General features: G+C 45.3%; 1 protein-coding gene across 1 annotated transcript in view; it reads right to left on the bottom strand.

Annotated features, from left to right (window-relative positions):
• Nucleotides 1-14,073: 14,073 nt before the first annotated feature.
• LOC137562223 (uncharacterized) overlaps nucleotides 14,074-16,762 on the bottom strand; it is a 54,482-nt gene continuing 51,793 nt past the window's right edge. The window contains exon 22 of the mRNA XM_068273556.1: nucleotides 14,074-16,056. Within this exon, the coding sequence (XP_068129657.1) occupies nucleotides 15,997-16,056 (60 nt within the window). The 3' untranslated portion in view covers nucleotides 14,074-15,996. The remainder of the gene's footprint in view (nucleotides 16,057-16,762) is intronic.

The following is a 16,762-nucleotide window of genomic DNA, read 5'->3' as shown; positions in this document are numbered from 1 at the left end:
TTGGCTCCATCCATCTTCCCATTACCTCTGACCAGCTTCCCTGTCCCTGCTGAAGAGAAGCACCCCCAGAGCATGATGCTGCCACCACCATATATGACAGTGGGGATGGTGTGTTCTCAGTGATGTGCAGTGTTAGTTTTCCGCCACACATAGCGTTTTGCATTTTGGCCAAAAAGTTCCATTTTGGTCTCATCTGACAAGAGCACCTTCTTCCACATGTTTGCTGTGTCCAGCACATGGCTTTTGGCAAACTGCAACCGGGACTGCTTATGCTTTTCTGTTAACAATGGCTTTCTTCTTGCCTTTTTCCATAAAGGCCAAATTTGTGCAGTGCACGACTAATAGTTGTCCTATGGACAGATTCCCCCACCTGAGCTGTAGATCTCTGTAGCCCGTCCAGAGTTACCATGGGCCTCTTGACTGCATTTCTGATCAGCGCTCTCCTTGTTTGGCCTGTGAGTTTAGGTGGACGGCATTGTTTTAGTAAGTTTACAGTTGTGCCATACTCCTTCCATTTCTGAATGATCGCTTGAACAGTGCTCCATGGGATGTTCAAGGCTTTGGAAAACTTTTTATAGCCTAAGCCTGCTTTACATTTCTCAATAACTTTATCCCTGACCTGTCTGGTGTGTTCTTTGGACTTCATGGTGTTGTTGCTCTCAATATTCTCTTAGACAACCTCTGAGGCCGTCACAGATCAGCTGTATTTGTACTGACATTAGATTACACACAGGTGCACTCTATTTAGTCATTATCACTCATCAGGCAATGTCTATGGGCAACTGACTGCACTCAGACCAAAGGGGGCTGAATAATTATGCACACCCCACTTTGCAGTTATTGATTTGTAAAAAAAATTTGGAATCATGTATGATTTTCATTCCACTTCTCAGGTGTACACCACTTTGTATTGGTCTTTCACGTGGAATTCCAATAAAATTGATTTATGTTTGCGGCAGTAATATGAAATAATGTGGAAAACCTCAAGGGGGCCGAATACTTTTGCAAACCACTGTATATGGTGATCACCTTTACATCTATATGTCTTCTGCATGTCTGCGCTGTAGGAGTGGTTGGTGAGGTATGGGTGAGCCGGCCAACCTGGAGGTCTTTCTTTTAAAGTTTGTTTACTCAATAAAATGATATTTTATATTTGACTCTATGCTTTTTGATTGATGTGTACCCCTCTTCTATTATACCCTAGTTTGGTATTTTCTCAGAGTTGGGAGGTAGGTCTACTGAATACTTATTCTACAGCCCTACCTAGAGTGTCCATCTCCCCTCCCTTTAGATTGTAAGCCTTTGGCAGGGTCCTCCCTTCCCTAGTGTAGTCTACATGATCATGTGATACTCTGGTGGAGGGCTAATTTCACTTCACTGCTGGGAACTGTGAGCACTGATTATAATACATTGCTGTTGTTTGTAAATTGTGTTTTGCTCTTGTGATATCTGGTGGATTGTGTATTGCGGTTCATCTGATATCTAGAGCAGCAAGTGTCACTTTTTAAACGTATTTTTTTTCTTTTCCCTTTAGTTTGCTTAGCAGACAGGCAATTAGCTAGGGGGAGGAATTAGCTGTAACACAGGTGATAAATTAAACAGGACGTGTAGGTCAAAGCCCTTACTCTGGTGGAGGGCTGATTTCACTTGCTGGGAACTGTGAGCACTGAAAACAAAGAGTTGTGGTCAATGGATCATACTCAAAATGGGTGACTGTTAGCAGTGGGGTCCCACAGGGGTCTGTACTGGGTCCAGTGCTCTTCAATGTATTTATTAATGACCTAGTAGATGCAGTAGTAAGCAATGTTGCTATTTTTGCAGATGATACAAAATTGTGCAGAATCATCAACTCTCAGGAAGATAGGGACATATTGCAACAGGATCTGTATAGGATAGCTATATGTAAAAAAAAAATGTAAAGTCATGCATTTTGGTGGTACCAATGGTTTAGCACCATACAAAATAAATGGGATACAGTTGGGGACATCAAACTTGGAGAAGGACTTAGGAGTACTCATCGACAACAAGTGAAATAATTGTACTCAATGCCAAGCTGCTGCAGCTAAAGCTAACAAAATTTTGGGATGCATTAAAAGGGAAATACAAGCTTGAGATGCTAGCATAATATTGCTCCTGTTTAACTCTCTAGTAAGGCCACATCTGGAATATGGAATTCAGTTCTGGGCACCACATTACAGGAAAGATATTGCCATTTTAGAGCAGGTGCAGAGACAAGCAACAAAATTGATACGTGGGATGGAAGGTCTCACTTACCAAGAAAGGTTAGATAAACTGGGTTTATTTAATCTAGAGAAAAGACGCCTTAGAGGGTATCTAATTAACATGTATAAATACATCAGAGGGCAATATAAAAGCTTGGCAGATGAGCTTTTTGTTCCTAGGCCTTCTCAAAGGACTAGAGGACATGATCTGCGCATGGAGGAAAAACGTTTTAGCCATTTATTTAGGAAAGGGTTCTTTACAGTAAAAGTGATTAAGATGTGGAATGTATTGCCACAGGAAGTAGTTATGGCAAATTCTATACCTGCATTTAAAGGGGGCTTAAATGCTTTCCTTGTGTTGAAAGACATCCATGGCTACAATTACTAGGTAATGCCCAATGATGTTGATCCAGGGGTTTTATCTGATTGCCATCTGGCGTCGGGAAGGAATTTTTTCCCTTTTGGGGCTAATTGAACCATGCCTTGTAAGGGATTTTCACCTTCCTCTGGATCATATGTGAGAGAGCAGGCTGATGTTGTACTTTGTTCTCTGGTTGAACTCGATGGCCGTATGTCTTTTTTCAACCCAAATAACTATGTAACTATGTGCTCCTTTCCTTTGACTACCTCGTACTTGTATTGCTGGGCCTACCTAACCAACCCAGAATCACATGATCATGTATTTGATACCTTGTTTGCCTTGTATAACTTTGTCCAATGTTGTATAATAATAATAATAATAATGTTGTATATGTATTTATTGTCCAGCGATGGGTAATATGTTGGCACTTTATAAATACAATAAATAATAATGGTAAATAATGGTGGGCACACAAAATATAGACACTTTGGGCATCATTTTGACATTCTTCCCTTAGGAATGTATCCACTTTTGCTGCCAGCAGTTTAGACATTTATAGCTGTGTGTTGAGTTATTTTGATAGGACAGCAAATTTACATGTTATGTAAGCCCTATCCTGACTACTGTACCTTGTATCAACATGCCATGTCTTCAGAGTTGCCCCATGAAAAAATATAATAAAATACTTACAAAAAAAGTTTGAAGTGTACTCACTTTTGTGAGATGGTATATATTAAACTACACCGAACCATGTGCAGTATCCATTTCCACATGTTGTACACATACCGAAGTTCAGTAAACTCATGCAGTGTTCACTTAGGGCCTGAGCAAACATCTGCATTATAACAAAAATGCTCAGAAATGGATCATAAAAAGCGTGTATATTGAAGTGTGTTAATGTGCATTGCAGTGTGTTTTTGCTTTCTGGTGTCCTTGCATATTGCACACTGACATTTGTTGCAGAAATCAGCAATGCACAAGTGTGCTCAGGCGTTACCTACACTTTGTACACACATGCGCTGCATACTTACTGAAGCTTTGTGTACACATGCACAGTACACTTGGGGCTCATTTCCATATAGTGCGCTTTCAGGCGTGCTTATGGAAACGTGATCACAAGGACAGCAGTAGTGCCTAGACTGCACTGTCTGATGTTTCCATACATGTGCTGTGAGTCAAAGCTGAACCGCAGCGCATGGTTGCCTGCATTTCGGGGCGATATTCAGTACAATGTATGGAATCACAAGCACCGCCCCCAGGGAGTCACGTGCAATGCAGAGCCGCGCTGAGCGCACTGGCTCTGTGTTGTATAATGGAAAGTAGCCCTCACCCACATTCTGTACACACACCTAGATTTATCAGCACACTGTACACATGCACTGAAGTTTTACCCATGATGTGCTGTAAACAGATACACTATTCTTCCACACACTGTAAAACCATATGCCACTTACACTTAAAGGATACCAGAGCCTAACACACTAAAAGAAACAGGGGGAGCTGTCCTGATGGCCACCGCTCCCCCCGTTCTCCTCTGCCCCCTCCTGTCATACCTGAAGCCCCTCCAGCAGCCTCTTCCGGGTCGACATCACTGGGCCTGCGCTGGCCCTGCTGCGCACATCCTACAGTGTGCGACCGCTGCCGGGAGTGCTCTGTACAAGCACATGACAACACTATTTACATCATGAGCAGAGCGCTCCCAGCCGTGGTTGTATGCTTACCCAACTACTGTATACTGACATACAGTGCACTCAGCCACATACTGCATGCATCAGCTGTACACTTACTCATGCACTGTAGGCAGATACAGTGTATACTTACCCACACCCTGTATACAAATTACCCACATGCTATACACATAGGCAGTGTACACTTACCCACATGCTATACACATAGGCAGTGTACACTTATCCACATGCTATACACATAGGCATTGTACACTTACCCACATGCTATACACATAAGCACTGTACACTTACCCACATGCTATACACATATGCACTGTACACTTACCCATATGCTATACACATAGGCATTGTACACTTACCCACATGCTACACACATAGGCAGTGTACACTTACCCACATGCTATACACATAGCCTGTACACTTACCCACACACTGAACACATAGGTGCTATACATTTACCCACACACTGTACACTGTACAAACAGGCTCCACAGCCACACTGAGTTTGTATAAAAAAAAAACATACGTTACAATCTTATTTTGTTTTAACTATTTTATTGAGAATTTAAAATCTCTACAAAAGTGATTGGCTTGGAATACAGTTGATAGGCTTCGCTGGTCACTGGACTTCTGATGTCATCAGGGAGCAGGTAGGTAGGCATGAAGAATCAGCATGCAGCAGGTAGATGTAAACGGTTAAGCTGAACAGGTGAAAAATCAGGGCGGTGCAGGGGAACTGCTGCCAGATCATGTTTATAATGTGGGGGAACTGCTGCCAGATCATTTTTATTATGTGGAGGAACTGTTGCCAGATCATGTTTATTATGTTGGGAAACTGCTGCCAGATCATGTTTATGTTGTCGGGGAACTGCTGCCAGATCATGTTTATGTTGTGGGGGAACTGCTGCCAGATCATGTTTATGTTGTGGGGGAACTGCTGCCAGATCATGTTTACTTTTAGGGGAAACTGCTGCCAGATCATGTTTATTATGTGGGGAAAACTGCTGCCAGATCATGTTTATTTTGTGGGGGAACTGCTGCCAAATCATTTTAATTATGTGGGGGAACTGCTGCCAGATCATGTTTATTATGTGGGGAACTGCTGCCAGATCATGTTTATTATGTGGGGAACTGCTGCCAGATCATGTTTATGTTGTGGGGGAACTGCTGCCAGATGATGTTTATTTTGTGGGGGAACTGCTGCCAGATGATGTTTATTTTGTAGGGGAACTGCTGCCACATAATGTATATTATGTGGGGTAACTGCTGCCAGATCATGTTTATTATGTGGGGTAACTGCTGCCAGATCATGTTTATTATGTGGGGTAACTGCTGCCAGATCATGTTTATTTTGTGGGGAAACTGCTGCCAGATCATGTTTATTATGTGGGGGAACTGCTGCCAGATCATGTTTATTTTGTGGGGAAACTGCTGCCAGATCATGTTTATTATGTGAGGGAACTGCTGCCAGATCATGTTTATTATGTGGGGAAACTGCTGCCAGATCATGTTTATTATGTGAGGGAACTGCTGCCAGATCATGTTTATTTTGTGGGGGAACTGCTGCCAGATCATGTTTATTTTGTGAGGAAACTGCTGCCAGATCATGTGTAAAAGAACAGAAAAAAGGACACTACAGCGGCAGATGACCGATCATATATGTTGGTGGCCCAACATAGGCCACCAACTATATATTCAAAAGTAATGAAAAAATAAATAAATCTCAGTATATTCACTAGCATGCACCTTGTCAGCAAGGTAAATATTGAAATTGTATAGGGAAACAACTGCTGCCAGATCATGTTTACTTTGAGGGGAAACTGCTGCCAGATCATGTTTATTATGTGGGGAAAACTGCTGCCAGATCATGTTTATTTTGTGGGGGAACTGCTGCCAAATCATTTTAATTATGTGGGGGAACTGCTGCCAGATCATGTTTATTTTGTGGGGAAACTGCTGCCAGATCATGTTTATTTTGTGGGGAAACTGCTGCCAGATCATGTTTATTATGTGAGGGAACTGCTGCCAGATCATGTTTATTTTGTGGGGGAACTGCTGCCAGATCATTTTTATTATGTGGGGAAACTGCTGCCAGATCATGTTTATTATGTGGAGGGACTGTTGCCGAATAATTTTTATTATGGGGTGAAACTGCTGCTAGATCATGTTTATTATGTAAGGGAACTGCTGCCAGATCATGTCTATTATGTGGGGAAACTGCTGCCAGATCATGTTTATTTTGTGGGGAAACTGCTGCCAGATCATGTTTATGTTGTGGGCGAACTGCTGCCAGATCATGTTTATATTGTGGGGGAACTGCTGCCAGATCATGTTTATGTTGTGGGCGAACTGCTGCCAGATCATGTTTATATTGTGGGGGAACTTCTGCCAGATCATGTTTATTATGTTGGAGAACTTCTGCCAGATCATGTTTATTATGTTGGAGAACTGCTGTAAGATCATGTTTATTTTGTGGGGGGAACTGCTGCCAGATCATTTTTATTATGTGGGGAAACTGCTGTTAGATCATGTTTTGTGGGGAAACTGCTGCCAGATCATGTTTATTATGTGGGGGAACTGCTGCCAGATCATGTTTATTTTGTGGGGGAACTGCTGCCAGATCATATTTATTATGTGGGGAAACTACTGCCAGATCATGTGTTTTATGTGTGGGAACTGCTGCCAGATCATGTTTATATTGTGGGGGAACTGCTGCCAGATCATGTTTATTATGTGGGGGAACTGCTGCCAGATCATGTTTATTATGTGGGGGAACTGCTGCCAGATCATGTTTATTTTGTGAGGAAACGGCTGCCAGATCATTTTTATTATGTGGGGAAACTGCTGTTAGATCATGTTTTGTGGGGAAACTGCTGCCAGATCATGTTTATTTTGTGGGGGAACTGCTGCCAGATCATGTTTATTATGTGGGGAAACTACTGCCAGATCATGTGTTTTATGTGGGGGAACTGCTGCCAGATCATGTTTTTTTGTGGGGGAACTGCTGCCAGATCATTTTTATTATGTGGGGAAACTGCTGCCAGATCATGTTTTTTTTTGTGGGGGAACTGCTGCCAGATCATTTTTATTATGTGGGGGAACTGCTGCCAGATCATGTTTATTATGTGGGGGAACTGCTGCCAGATCATGTTTATTATGTGGGGGAACTGCTGCAAGATCATTTTTATTTTGTGGGGGAATTGCTGCCAGATCATGTTTATTATGTGGAGGGACTGCTGCCAGATCATTTTTATTATGCAGGAAACTGCTGCCAGATCATGTTTATTATGTGGGGGAACTGCTGCCAGATCGTGTAAATTTTGTGGGGAAACTGCTGCCAGATCATGTTTATTTTGTGGGGAAACTGCTGCCAGATCATGTTTATTTTGTGGGGAAACTGCTGCCAGATCATGTTTATGTTGTGGGGGAACTGCTGCCAGATCATGTTTATGTTGTGGGCGAACTGCTGCCAGATCATGTTTATGTTGTGGGAGAACTGCTGCCAGATCATGTTTATATTGTGGGGGAACTGCTGCCAGATCATGTTTATGTTGTGGGCGAACTGCTGCCAGATCATGTTTATATTGTGGGGGAACTTCTGCCAGATCATGTTTATTATGTGGGGGAACTGCTGCCAGATCATGTTTTTTTTTGTGGAGGAACTGCTGTCAGATCATGTTTATTATGTGGGGGAACTGATGCCAGATCATGTTTATTATGTGGGGGAACTGCTGCCAGATCATGTTTATTATGTGGGGGAACTGCTGCAAGATAATTTTTATTTTGTGGGGGAATTGCTGCCAGATGATGTTTATTATGTGGAGGGACTGCTGCCAGATCATTTTTATTATGATGGAAACTGCTGCCAGATCATGTTTATTATGTGGGGGAACTGCTGCCAGATCGTGTAAATTTTGTGGGGAAACTGCTGCCAGATCATGTTTATTTTGTGGGGAAACTGCTGCCAGATCATGTTTATTTTTTGGGCACTGATCCAGGGAAAGGCGAAAAACTTTCAAGGCGAGGGCCAATTAGCCTTAAAAGGGAAAAATTCCTTCCCGACTCCAGATGGCAATTGGCAGTCAGACGAATCCCTGGATCAGCTCTCCAGAGAATTGCCTAGTAATTGTGATCCTCCACCCCCTTCCTATATATTTTTTAGTATTTTTTTTTTGGGATGGTCGTTTTTTTCCCCTTTTGTAGAAACTAACAACCCTATACCCCTCCCCCCCACCCACCCACACACACACTAATGATTTTTTTTTTTTTAAACTGCCTGTTTATTTTGTGTGCACTGATCCAGGGGAAGGCGAAAAACCTTCCAAGGCGAGGGCCAATTAGCCTTAAAAGGGAAAAATTCCTTCCCAACTTCAGATGGCAAATGGCAGTCAGACGAATCCCTGGATCAGCTCTCCCGGGAATTGCCTAACAATTGTGATCCTCCAACCCCCTTCTTATAGGTATGTATTTTAGTATGTTCTCCCCCTTTTGTAGAAACTAACACACACACACACCTAACACTACTAAATTTTTTAACTTTTTTTTTTGTTTTTTGGTGGTTTTTCTTTGTGTTTTTTTTATTTTAAACTAGCTGGGGCTAAAACACCCCCCCCCCCACACACACACACACACACACGCACACACACACTTAATAATACTACTTTTTTTACTTTTTTTGTATTTCTTAGGTTTTTTTGTATTTTTGTACTTAAACTACCTAGGACTAAACCCCCCCCCCCCCCCCCACACACACACACACACACACACACACACACTTAATAATATAATAATACTACGTTTTCTTAGTTTTTTGTATTTTTTTTTTTTAGGTTTTTTTTGTATTTTTGTTCTTAAACTACCTAGGACTAAACCCCCCTTCCTTCCTCCCCCCATTCCCCCCCCTGCCCCCCCACACACACACACAGACACTTAATAATACTATTTTTTTGTACTTTTTGGTTTTTTTTTTTGTTCTTAAACTACCTAGGACTAAACCCCAACTCCCCCCCCCCCCCCCACACACACACACACACACTTAACAATACAAACATTTTTTAAGTTTTTTGTGTTTTTTTTTCTAGTTTTTTTAGGTTTTTTTGTGTTTTTGTTTTTGTTTTTAACCTACCTGGGGACTACCCCCCCCCCCCATCTTGCCCTAACTATAAGTGTATATTTACCTCTCCTCGACTGAATATTTACCTAGGCCGTCCTGGTGGCACTGTGTGAAGAAACGCGGAAAAGCCGCCCCGCATGGACGCAAGAGGAGGCGGCTGTTTCCGCAGCTGGCATAGCAGAACGCGGAGAAACCGCCGCGGGTGACGCGGCGGTTTGTACGCATAGGCCTGCTTCTCACAGTAAGGCGGGATGTGGAGCAAACGCCGCACGCTCAGACAGCGTGGCGGCGGATTCCGCATCCCATACAGCAACAACATTACAACACATGACTGGTGTGGCTGCGACTGATAGTCCACACTGGTTTAGGAGGACGCGTGCGCGCGCAGAGAGGCAGGGCCTTTATCGCAGTCAGAGGAGGGTCAGCTGACCAGGCCGGTCAGCTGACAATTGCAGCAACTTTCATTGGTCCAGCACTTAAGGGAGGTGCTGGAGAGCACTGGTGTATATATACTGGGTGCTGGGCATTCCTCTGGTGTCTGGCGTTGCGATCACTACGTGGTAGCACTCAGGCTTTGTCTGTATCTGTGTTCTAGCATAGTTTCCAAAGGTGTTGACGATCACGGACCTCACACCTTAGCATTAGGAAATTGAACTGTATTATTTGTTATGACCTTCTGCCTGCCTGACTATCCTCCTGTACTCTGATTCTGTACCTTGCTATTTCTGATATCCTGTTGCCAAACTCTGCTCGTTCCTGGACTCTGTATTTGCATTCTGATTCTGTACCTCACTACTCTGATACTCCGTTGCCAAACCCTGCCTGTTTACTGGATTCCGTATCTGTCTCCTGAATCTGTACCGTATCTGTCTGTGTGTTGACGACCTGGATTGCCCGACCTCGAGAACTGGCCTTACTGTTAGAGGCAGTTCCCAGACCTGTTAGTGACACCCTCTCTCTGGTGTCACTCACGCTCTGTCCTTCCTACTCTCAGCCTAGCTCCTCCCCGGGAGAGTCTAGGCCTACGGAAGGAACTACTACTGTGCTAGTCTCAAAGTATTACTGTTGCACTTAACACTCACTCGCATATCTCAGGTGTCCAGAGGTTAGTAGATATATCTGATTATCGGTGATACTGCAGGTCATCAATAATCAGGTATATTCTGTATTCTCGGTGATACTGCAGTTCACCGGTAATCAAACCCTCTCTGTGTTACACCGATCGTTACAGAACGCCAGACCAAAATACAAATGGACGCACACACTGACCGTCTGGGCGCACTTGCCACTTCGGTGGACAACATCAACCAAGTGTTGGCTTGTCACCAGACTATGATTGATGCCTTGTCTGGTTCTTTACAAACCCTTCAGACGGCAGTGAATGAGGTGCGATCCCCTCCTAGCTCTGATATACGTTTGCCTCTACCTGAGAAATTTTCTGGCCACAGATTTGATTTCCGAAATTGTAGGAGTAGAGTGTTATCCTACTTTGAGTTGAGACCCCAATCTTCAGGCACTGTGGTCCAAAGGGTCACCTTTATTAAGACCTTGCTATCAGGCCAGGGTTGCCAACCTAATTTCTAATTTTTTACGGACAAAAGGTCCAAAAAAGCAGGACACACAAACTTTTGGACGGACATGGGGGGCGGAGTCAGCAGCGCACTTTTTCAGCGAGGAAAGGTCACATTTTTAAAAGTTTTTTTTTAAAAAAAATTTAAGCTACATGGATCAAGAAAAAAAAGCGCTACACTAGCAGGAAACCTCATTGTGAATAGTTCTCTAATCACAGTAGCCTCTACAGCACAAAGAGTTGTGATTAGTGGAATAGTGTGGGCTTAGTTTACTACAACCTATTAGAAATGAAGCAGTTTGAGCGGGTGCCGTCCACCCAATTATATTAGCTGCATCTCCATGTGAATTATCCTGTTGGGTCCCCTAAAGTAGATCAGGGAATGAGGTTGTCATTGATTGATGTGATCACCGATCAACCCTGATCTGAGGGGATATAAAACAGTTATTTTTAATAATATTTAATAGAAGTACAGGTGAGTTCTGAAGCTAATAGAAGGGAAAACACTGCCTGCCACATCCAGCAGCTAGCGAAAGGGAGAAACAGAGCAGGAGTCAGAAGAGGCGATTTGTTGTCACAGTCAGCACTGTACTTCTTCACTTTCAGTGCAGAAACATTGCAGGCGCAGACAGCCTGTCCCTGACGCAGCATGCTGTGCACTGCTCATTTTTTTTTCTTTTTTTGGGGGGGTGGGGGGGGGGGGGGGGGTGGGTTATTATTATTTTCCAAAGTGAAAAAGTGCAGTGCCCTGTGACAGCAAATCAGCTGTCCTGACTCCTGCTCGGATTCTCCCTTCAGCAGTTGTATTCATGCCTGGAGTGGCGGCTCCGTTTCCCCTTCTATTAGCTGCTAAGCTAATAAATCAGTTAACGGAGAATACAGTGAATAGCAGTGGCACACATTCCATCCCTGACTAAAAGACCTCTCAAGCATGAAATCACACTCATTCTCTATCCTCAGCGAGAGAGTCAGCGAGCAGCGGCTGTACTGAGTCCTGACTGAGCCACACACGTTACATGGCTCAACTGGCTGTAGCAACTAGCAATGCTCCGTGCCATGCTGGAGGGAGAGAGGCTGGGGAGAACACAGGGTGAGCGTCCAGCAGCTCCTGGAATCTCTCTGGACCCCCACGTGGTACTCAGCAGTGTTCAAGTGCATGGCCGCTGCCTGGTGCTTTTTCCCTTTCCAGGAAGCAATGAATGATGGGCACAGGGCATTGTGGGGGTGACGCTAGCTTGGCTGCCTCAGGCTCTCACTTTCTATTGGTTGCAGAGATGGTTGTAAGAGATTGGAGGGAGGAGGAAAAGATGAGGACTCCTGCTTCAGCCGCACGGTGATGAGCAGCTCTCTATAGCGATGCGCACATGCGCATGAGGCAGAGGCACTGCAGAAACTGCACTTTTGGACGGACGCCTGTTACAAAATACGGACAGGAACGGACAGTGGATTTTCAGGGTCATTAGTACGGACTGTCCGTACTAATACGGACGCTTGGCAACCCTGTATCAGGCGACTCTCAGACTTGGGCGTACAATTTACCTGAAGGAGATTTAGCCTTAACATCAGTCGATGAATTCTTTAAAGCTATGGCAGTAATTTACGACGACCCAGATATTGCCTCGACTTCGGAGCGGAAGCTCAAGTTGTTGCGTCAAGGCAAGGGTCCGGTCGAGGATTATGCCGCTGAATTTAGGAGGTGGTCAGTGACAGCCAGGTGGGACACCTATGCCCTGTTAGACTGTTTCTTATCAGGATTGTCAGATGAGGTCTCTGATCTAATGTTGAGTCAACCTGAGCCCAGAACACTTGATGAAGCCATTCCATCAGCTATCAGGATCGATCGCAGGTTATGCTTCCAGAGACAAACCCGGGGTAGAAACCAAGTAAAATTGGTGTCCTACGCAGCACCTCCTGTGACTCCACCTCCTCCTGTTTTACCTCCACCCGAACCAATGCAGATTGGTCGGTCAAAACTGTCCCAACAAGTCGGGGGATGACTTTGCCTAGGAGTAGTTGGGGGTGACACCCTAGGCACACGATCCTCACCCCAAGAGGATAAAAAGTTGCTTCTCCCTTGTACGATTACATGGGAGAACAAATCTGAAGCCACCGAGGCCTTTGTTGATTCAGGCTCAGTGGCTAATTTCATGGATTACGAATTTGCTAGGAGATTGGGTATTCCGCTCACCCCGGTAGAACCACCCATCCAGGTTACGGCAGTGGACGATTCTCCCCTGCAACGGAACCGTCCTCCATCGCAAACACCAGAGGTGGAGGTCACTATAGGGGTACTGCATAGGGAAAAGTTACCATTTTTTGTGTTGCACATGACAACCTCCACAATCATCCTGGGCATGCCGTGGTTACATCTGCACTCACCACAGATAAATTGGGCCACTGGTCAGCTAACTAACTGGTCAGATTATTGTTTTCACCATTGTTTAGTAAAGGTGACTCTGGGCCAGACCAGGATTCATGTGGAGGGGGTACCAGAACAGTATTCTGAGTTTTCTGACGTGTTCTGTCCCAAAGCTGCTGATAAATTACCTCCACATCGCCCTTTTGATTGCCCTATCGATCTCCGATCTGGTTGTATGCCCCCTAGAGGTCATCTCTACAATTTGTCTGGGCCAGAAAAAGTGGCTATGCAGGAGTACATCCGTGAAAACCTAGCCAAGGGCTTTATTCGCCCTTCCCGGTCGCCTGCTGGAGCAGGTTTCTTTTTTGTTAAGAAAAAAGACGGAGGTCTTCGGCCATGCATTGATTATCGGGGTTTGAATAAGATCACAGTGAAGAATCGCTATCCGCTGCCTCTGATAGACGATTTATTCACACAGGTTACGGATGCTAAAATTTTCTCGAAATTAGATTTAAGGGGTGCATACAACCTGGTACGGATCCGAAGGGGCGATGAATGGAAAACGGCCTTTAACACACCCGACGGGCATTACGAGTACCTGGTGATGCCCTTCGAGTTGTGTAACGCCCCGGCCGTTTTCCAAGAATTCATTAATGAGGTATTCAGGGAAGTGTTAGGTAAATTTGTTCTGGTTTACCTTGATGATATACTTATCTACTCTGACAACCTCTCTGAGCATAGAACACACGTCAAATTCGTATTGAATAAATTGAGACAAAACATGCTTTATGCTAAATTGGAGAAATGCATCTTCGAGGTAACATCTGTCACCTTTTTGGGGTTTGTCATTTCCACCTCGGGCCTGTCTATGGACCCTGCCAAAGTCTCTGCTGTTCTGGAATGGCCCCAACCGGTCGGGTTAAAATCTCTTCAGAGATTCTTAGGCTTTGATAATTACTATAGAAGGTTCATAAAGGGGTACTCCACCGTCATTGCACCCCTCACCTGTCTTACTAAAAAAGGGGCAGATACCACTCATTGGTCTCCTGAAGCTTTGCATGCATTTTCCACTTTGAAGGATTTGTGTTGTTCGGCACCCATCCTGAGACATGTTGACACCTCCTATCCTTTTATTGTTGAGGTAGACGCCTCGGAGGTCGGGGTAGGGGCTGTGCTGTCTCAGCGGTTAGGGTTGCAGGGTAGATTACACCCGTGTGCCTATTTTTCTCGTAGGTTCTCTCCGGCAGAGAGAAACTACGATATAGGCAACAGAGAGCTCCTGGCCATTAAATTGGCCCTTGAAGAATGGCGTCATTGGTTAGAAAGGGCGGAGCATACGATTACAGTTTACACTGATCACAAAAATTTGGAATACATCGAGGGGGCCAAAAGATTGAGTCCCCGTCAGGCTCGATGGTCCTTATTCTTCTCGAGGTTCAGATTTATAATTACATACACTCCGGGTAGCAAAAACATTAAGGCAGATGCCCTGTCCAGATGCTTTGAGCCGGAGACAGCACAGCCCCCTGTCCCAGAGTCTATTGTCCCACAAAACCTGGTGCTAACGGAGACTTGGGAAGACTGGACAGAGACCTTAAGTCCCTTTCAGCAGGATGTCCCTGAGGGAAAGCCTGAAGGGGTTATGTTTATTCCTCTGCCATTCCGTCTCCGGATTTTGCAGATGTTCCACGCACACAAGAATGCTGGACATCCTGGGGCCTCCAGAACACAGGATCTGGTTGCCAGGTGTGCCTGGTGGCCTTCGTTGGCAACGGACTGCAAGGAATATGTTAGGGAATGTGCAGTATGTGCTAAAAGTAAGCCCTCCCGGCTGGCACCTGTGGGAAGGTTGCAGCCTTTGCCCACCCCGAGTGAACCATGGACCCACTTGTCCATGGATTTTGTGGGTGAGCTCCCCAGGTCTGAGGGCATGTCAGTCATTTGGGTGGTAGTCGACCGCTTTAGCAAAATGGCCCATTTCATGCCCTTGAAAGGACTCCCCTCGGCCCAGGAGTTGGCCGACTTGTTCATCATCCACGTTTTCCGGCTGCATGGCATTCCAGAAAACATAGTGTCAGATAGGGGAGTCCAATTTGTTTCCAGATTTTGGAGGGCATTTTGTCACCAAATGGGCATGCACTGTCATTTTCGTCGGGCCATCCACAGACAAATGGGCAGACTGAGAGAATCAATCAGTCATTGGAACAGTTTTTGAGGTGCTACGTTGCAGAGGCGCAAAATGATTGGGTCAGGTTCCTGCCTTTCGCAGAGTTTGCGCACAATAATTTGAAAAGCTCTTCCTCTGGTTTTTCTCCATTTCAGGTAGTGACTGGAAGGTTGCCTAAATTCTCCCCATTGCCGGTGGCCTCCACTCCGTTTCCAGCTCTGGAGGCCTGGCAAAGGTCATTTAAAAACATTTGGGGGATCGTGAAAGACAACTTGGAGAAAGCATTCCAAAGTCAAAAAATCCAAGCTGACAGGAAACGTTCCCTAGAGTGGAGGTTTCAACCAAGTGACTTGGTCTGGGTGTCCACACGTCACTTGACCCTGAAAAAACCTTCAGCCAAGTTGGGTCCCAGGTTTGTGGGTCCGTTTCCGGTAACTAGAAAGATCAACAATGTTACTTATGCCATTGATCTTCCTGCCAGTATGCGTGGCGTAAGATCCTTTCACGTGTCTCTGCTTAAGCCAGCAGTCCATGTGGGTCCCACTCCTCCTCCTCCTGTGATGATAGATGACCAACCTGAGTACGAGGTAGAGAAGATTTTAGACTCACGCATAGTTCAGAACTCAGTACAATATCTGGTTCATTGGAAAGGGTATGGTATTGAGGAGAGATCATGGGTGCCTGAAAGTCGCATGCATGCTGACAAACTGAAAAGTGAATTCCACGCTTCACATCCTGAGAAGCCTGGAAGGAGCTGTCCGGAGTCCACTCCTCAGGGGGGGGGGGGGGGGTACTGTGAAGAAACGCGGAAAAGCCGCCGCATGGACGCAAGAGGAGGCGGCTGTTTCCGCGGCTGGCATAGCGGAACGCGGAGAAACCGCTGCGGCTGACGCGGCGGTTTGTACGCATAAGCCTGCTTCTCACAGTAAGGCGGGATGCGGAGGAAATGCCGCACGCTCAGACAGCGTGGCGGCGGATTCCACATCCCATACAGCAACAACATTACAACACATGACTGGTGTGGCTGGGACTGATAGTCCACACTGGTTTAGGAGGACGCGTGCGCGCGCAGAGAGGCAGGGCCTTTATGGCAGTCAGAGGAGGGTCAGCTGACCAGGCCGGTCAGCTGACAATTGCAGCAACTTTCATTGGTCCAGCACTTAAGGGAGGTGCTGGAGAGCACTGGTGTATATATACTGGGTGCTGGGCATTCCTCTGGTGTCTGGCGTTGCGATCACTACGTGGTAGCACTCAAGCCTTGTCTGTATCTGTGTTCTAGCAT

This window comes from Hyperolius riggenbachi, chromosome 3 (assembly GCF_040937935.1).
Source record: "Hyperolius riggenbachi isolate aHypRig1 chromosome 3, aHypRig1.pri, whole genome shotgun sequence".
Lineage (NCBI taxonomy): Eukaryota > Metazoa > Chordata > Amphibia > Anura > Hyperoliidae > Hyperolius > Hyperolius riggenbachi.
This window is presented reverse-complemented; position numbering and strand designations above follow the sequence as displayed.